Raw genomic sequence first — 6115 nt, forward strand, 5'->3', positions numbered from 1 at the left:
AGGGGCAACAAGAAATATGAGGTATTGATAAATTGTGACTGATTTCAACTTTGTCCTTGCTTTTTTAGCTCTAAATGAACCAACTATAGATTATGGCTTTCAGCGTCTTCAGAAGGTAATTCCTCGACACCCTGGTGACCCAGAGAAACTAGCCAAGGTGAGAGACGTCTATTTAAATGACCTTACTATGTTATGATTATCTTTCAAGGCACTCTGCACATTATGCACATGTCATTAAAAAGCTATTGTATTAAATTATCTTTTTTTTTTTTGCAGGAGATCCTCTTAAAAAGAGCAGCAGATCTTGTGGAAGCTCTATATGGAAATCCACACAGTAATCAGGTTTGGTCCAAAGTTACTTATGTAAAAAACATATCACCTATGACATATTTGAAGCAAACAATATTGTACAAATAACATGGATTTCATTTCTGTATGAATGAAGAAAATTTTTTTGAGCAGGGCTTATTTTAAAAAATATCTCCACTGATTTCTTCAAAATAGATTTTATATATTTTTTTTCTCTCCAGCAATGACGGGCCTGGTTGTTCCCCGATGTAGCAAAGCACCTGCCCAAATCTACCCCAGACCACTGCTTCACTTAGCCCCTCTTTTGGCACACAGCCCATGAGCTGTGTTGTCAGAGGCAAAACCTATAAGATAAAAGAGTATTAAAAAAAGCAAAATCTTTAGATAGTGGAAGCCAAGTGGCTGCTCGACAGCTGGTTCTGAGTTTACTCATGAAATGAACTCATGAAGGCACCAGAAAATTGTGAGCAGTACTATTAGTACACAATATGTAACTTGTAGCTAATGGGCTAATTGGGTGTAGTGTAGACATTCTCAGTTTTAGACATTAATTAGATATTAGTCATTAGATATTCTGTTTACTGCCAAGCCAAAGATATATTAATTAACAGCAGTAGCATGCTGGCCAAAATGAAACTGCATTATATTTCTACATTTGTGAGTCTGACCCATTGCCGGCTATTTTATTTCACCTCCTACAGGACATGCTACTGAAACGTGCAGCTGACATTGCCGAGGCACTCTACAGTGTTCCCCGTCCTCACAGTCAGCTGCAGGCACTGCCAAGCTCACCAGCCCATGGCAGCGTCATGGGCCTGGGCTCCTATCCCTCTCAGCTGGGTGTGAGCATCGGAGAGCCCGGACAGAGCGGCCAAGGTGAGCAAACTGAGCCTTAAGCTATCCGCCATTTTTGTTTTTGCTGCTAATAAAGCTCGGATATAGCCCAACTCTCCCACTCTTCCTCCAGGTTACATTCGTAACTCAAGCAGTTTGTCTCCAAGGGGTTACCCATCAGCCTCAACACCCCAGCAATCAAGCTATGGCGCCAGTGGAGGAATGACTGGAGGCTATGGGACAGTTCCCATGACTAGTCTAGGAGTTCCTGGATCTCCTGGTTTCAGCAGTGCCTCCCCCACAGGCTCTCCCTACAGTAAGACCTTAGAAACTCTAAATAACTTTAAGTGTGCTTTAATGAACTTCACAATGTTGAATATGTTATGACTTTCAGGCTTAAAGTTGACTGTTGCTCTCTGTTCCACAGTAATGCCCTCTAGCCCCACTATACCAGGAAGCTCCAGCTCCTCATCATCTCTCTTGCCTTTCTCCTCCTTCCCGTCTGCTGCTAAACAGAAGAGTGCTTTTGCTCCCGTCCTCAGGCCCCAGGGCTCTCCCTCCCCTGCCTGCCCTGCTTCAGGGGGGAACAGCTTCAGAGGTAGTCACCCAACTCACTATCTGACCCCCCTGTCTGAACTTATGAATGCAGTCTAACCCCTTGTACTAACTAACTCGAAAGCTATGACTGAACAAGACAGAAAACAGTTGCTGGATATACAATAATGCAAGAGCTGATTGAGTCGAATCATAGATTTTGTATATTTTTTTCTCTCCAGCAATGACGGGCCTGGTTGTTCCCCCGATGTAGCAAAGCACCTGCCCAAATCTACCCCAGACCACTGCTTCACTTAGCCCCTCTTTTGGCACTCAGAGGGCAGGGAGAATGGAAAATTGATCACTAGCGACCATGTATATCTTTCCTCCCTGACCCCTTATCCTTGCCTTTCCTTAGTCCCTTTTTCATCCATTTGGATGAACAGAACGGGGTACGAAAATGTCCAAAGACCAACTATCCACTGCAGATGCGGAGGAGAATAAACAACTACAGAGACCATCCTCCTTAGCAGACAGCACTAGACTGGACCATATACGGCCGTGTGTGTGTAATGAAGCCTCGCAAAAGAAACAGATGAAGACTGCTTCTAATTTTGCCTCAAGCTTCAAAAGCATCTGTGTTGACTTCTGACCAACTATCACATGCAGTATTCACTTTCCCCCAACACCTGCCCAAACCCTGGCCAGAGATTTACAGGATGCACTACGAGAGCGCTGAACACTGATGGATGACAGACAACTCAGATAAAAAAGTTGCAGCTCTAAAAAGCAGGGTGCTATTTTGTCTGTGTATGGACATGTTAAACGGCATGTGTGTAAACTGTCTGTGAGTTAGTGAGAGGTTTGTTGTAGTAGACTTTTTGAAGACAATTTACATTCCAGAAAAAACAAACCCTTTATTTTTTTGTTCTGATCGCTGCATTTTTTTCAAGGGAGAGCTCTTTGTCTTAAGGGTTATTACTAAAGGAATTCATATATTGATTTATTTAAGAACAAGCAATTTAACTTATTATCGTTAGTTTAGGTAATAATATAAACGTGTTTTTATACAGTGGTACTTTTTCCAGCTGTTACTGACATGAATTTATCTCAGCTGTTGCTAATGAATTTGATAAGTGATCAGTGGAGGAGATAAATTCAGTTTTTGGAAGTAAACGTCTCCGGTCCGCAGGTTCTTGCATAACAATATATATGTTATGTCCACAACTGAAGAAGGTGATTCTCCTTGTGTAAAGGAAATGTTAGGTAGCCTTATCTCTTTTAATTTCACTTTAAAATGCATGCTTTCGTACACCAATGCCCTGATACTTTTTCACTCCATATTACAAATTTAAATATATATGACTGTGACTTTTAGATTTAACAGATTCATTTTAAATGTCTCAGCCCAGAACAGGTCTCTAGTCACTATGCAGTACAGTAAATAAAAGCACAAATTCTCAAAAGAAAAGAACCAGGCGTATTAGGTGTTCACTGACCCACATCATTCTGTTTTTACATCTACTTACTCACATACTTTTTTTTTTCAGTACGACACCAACTGCATTCTCAGGACGTGAAAACAAAGAACACAAAGAGTAGATGACTCTTGCAAATTTGTTTTTAGAGTTTGGTTAATTTTATTTATTTAAAAATTATTAGCAATTTAATATTATTATGTTTTTTTTAAGCCATCTTTCTTTGAAATTATACAAAAAAAATGGTTGCAAATGTGATTTGTATATCTCAAGGTGTAATTATATTTTGTCCTCCAAATAAAACGGATATGAAAAAAAAAAAATCTGTGATGCTGATTTAAGCTGTTTTATGACTCGCACTGCATTAAACTGTAAACTGTCCTGGTCAGATCTTTGTAGGTTTGCGCACGAGCAGAATTACACCGTTAAGTTTTGTTTTGTTTTGTTTTGTTTGCACACACTGTATTATCTGAGAGTTTCCTGGACATTAAGATTTTCCAACAGTGCTCCACATCTCAAGATTGTGCTGAATCTATTTTAGACTGCGCCCGTCACCTGTGTGCTCGTGCAGCTTGTTACTGTTTTGTATACATAGCTGATGAGCCACAGCATCTTAATTGTGATGCGAGCGTTAAAGACTGAGTAGAGCATGTCAAGATAAACAACACCCACCCCCCCCCCCCCCCCACCCCCCCAGCCCCATCTCTCTTCTCTCCAATAAGCCTGCTTTTCTCTAAGGACCAAGCCTCTGGGGGCCCAAGTGAGAACCACATGAGTCTCCCTCCAATGTGGGCTCCTCCTCTCTGTCTCTTTCTCTCTCTCTTAAAACGTACATACATACATGCATTTGCCTTACTGTGTAGTTTTTCAGTCTCTGCGTGGTACCGCTGTATTCCTTCTTGCTTTCTCTCCTTTCTTTTCTCTCTTTGCTCCTTTGAATGGCCCTTCTCTGTTAATGCAATTAGCACTGGTAAAGAAGGGCAGTTAATTACCCACTCTATTTTGATCGGGTAATTAATGTTATGCCAGGAAACAGCAACTGTTTCATTAACATAGCCCTCAAAGCAGTGAGGGGGTAGGGTAGCCAGCACCCAGTGGATGCATGTCTGCATGTGCCGTGTGTGTTTGTACTAACCACATATGGACAAACTGTGTTTCAAAAACTCTGCTCAGTGACAGTGAGCGACATGCAGACTTCAGACATTTGACACTGACCTCAGCAGTAAGTCGCTGTGCAGTCTTTGTCACCATCAAGTAGCACTTGCACCTGCCTCTTCCTCATCACCGCTCCCTGTCGCTCTCTCTCCTTTGATATGCTGTTAATTTGACAAGTTAAAGTCAGCTTTGTTGCCAGCACCTCAGCATTCATCTTGCTGAGTGCTCCTTCTGTCCAGTGGCGCAGGAGCCATATGCTGCTCTTCCACGAGACTGTTATGTTGTTGCCGCTGCTGATGCGAGTGCAGCGGCACCATTTACTGTTTCCTGATCACAGTTTGGATAAAGACAGGATGAGATGCCACCTGCCACCAAGTCATTCCGCATTATACTGAGAGCACAGCTTCAAATAAGCATAACTGCTAGAGGGCAACCGCATCATCTTTGATTATAGATACTGCTGTTTTAGTTACAGGATTGCCCGCTTCACAAAAGAATGAGCACAAAATACACCCTTCACTTCTTCCCTCTCAAGGGATGTGTTTGTGTTTATATACCCAATTAGCCCTCTGGCCACAGCGTGGCCATGCATTAGGGCTGACATTAGCCCCAGGTCTATGTGTGCATGTGTATAAAATACAGTGCACCCCTTTCTCATTTGAGGCATAATTTCAGGGGTGTGCGTGCCTTATTAGGCAGGCTGAGGCAGTGCTTGACAGGGGTGGCCCACTGTTTTGTCAAATAGATTGGTAGATTGGCTTCCACACACCCAGTCAGTGTCCTTTGCCTTTGGCCCATCAGTAGAACCTGCATTGTTGCCCATTAGACCACTGGACCCCTATTCCTTTTTCCAAAATGAATCCCCCACCCCTTCTGGCATTCCCTTGGGTGTCAGTAGAGTGGGGTGGCAGATGGGACAGACACAGAGCAGCCCCATGAGACACCCCCCCCAACAAGTAAACACACACGTGCACATTGACATACACACATACACACACACACACACACACACACTCAGACATGCATTCATGCACAGATTCATAAGGACAACACACACACACACACACACACACACACACACACACACACACACACACACACACACACACACACACACACACACACACACACACACAGCAGCACTACACAACTCCCCCTGGTCCCAGACACAAACCTCATCTGCCAGCCTGCTGCTTTTGTCCAGACCACAGGAGTTTGCACCGTGAACACAGACTGATGTTGCCGTCCATGCCTCTCAATCTGTGCTCAGTCTACCTGTGTTTGTGTGTGTGTGTGAGAGAGAGAGACAGATGCACAGATAGACAGAAACAGCTTTATGGGATGAGAGGTGTAACTACAGTGATATTTCCAAGAAAAACTTCAATTCAAAAGTCATTATATGTCCCCCCTATGTTGTTCACATCATCCACCTGGTCCTTATTTGGAAAAAAATTCAAGCAGTTTTGAATACATTAGTCTTTTTTATGTCATTGTTTTTGAGTCCATGCAGAGCTTCTCTGTGTGCTGTTTTTAATCAGAACCTAATTTATGCAAGCATTTACATTAAACAAACCATTAACAGCATCACAATGTGTCAGTCGTTGTTGAAAGACCTGTTATTGAATTTTGATACCAATGTCCCAATCTGTGCGCTGTCCCATCAGACTGTCTTAAGGTAATTAGTTAAAGCAGAGATGCATTGACTGCACCCTGTTGTCCAAATATAAACAAACTAAACCAGCTTCAACTTATTGCTGCAATAAATTATAATATTTTTATTCGTAGTTTCACTTTCTTTCTTTCTT

At 42.4% G+C, this 6115-nt stretch overlaps 1 protein-coding gene across 4 annotated transcripts in view; it reads left to right on the forward strand.

The window, feature by feature from the left end:
- ebf2 (EBF transcription factor 2) overlaps positions 1-3455 on the forward strand; it is a 28959-nt gene extending 25504 nt beyond the window's left edge. For 2 of the 4 annotated variants that reach the window (XM_030737323.1, XM_030737324.1), the window contains exons 11-16: positions 69-157; positions 277-342; positions 1011-1185; positions 1277-1459; positions 1571-1741; positions 1920-3455. In XM_030737323.1, coding sequence (XP_030593183.1) covers positions 69-157; positions 277-342; positions 1011-1185; positions 1277-1459; positions 1571-1741; positions 1920-1951 — 716 coding nt within the window. In that variant the 3' untranslated portion in view covers positions 1952-3455. Of the gene's footprint in view, positions 1-68; positions 158-276; positions 343-1010; positions 1186-1276; positions 1460-1570 lie in introns of all 4 variants that reach the window. The other 2 variants (XM_030737321.1, XM_030737322.1) reach the window with 1 other exon arrangement.
- Positions 3456-6115: the final 2660 nt, after the last annotated feature.

Source organism: Archocentrus centrarchus, chromosome 9, assembly GCF_007364275.1.
Source record: "Archocentrus centrarchus isolate MPI-CPG fArcCen1 chromosome 9, fArcCen1, whole genome shotgun sequence".
Classification (NCBI taxonomy): domain Eukaryota; kingdom Metazoa; phylum Chordata; class Actinopteri; order Cichliformes; family Cichlidae; genus Archocentrus; species Archocentrus centrarchus.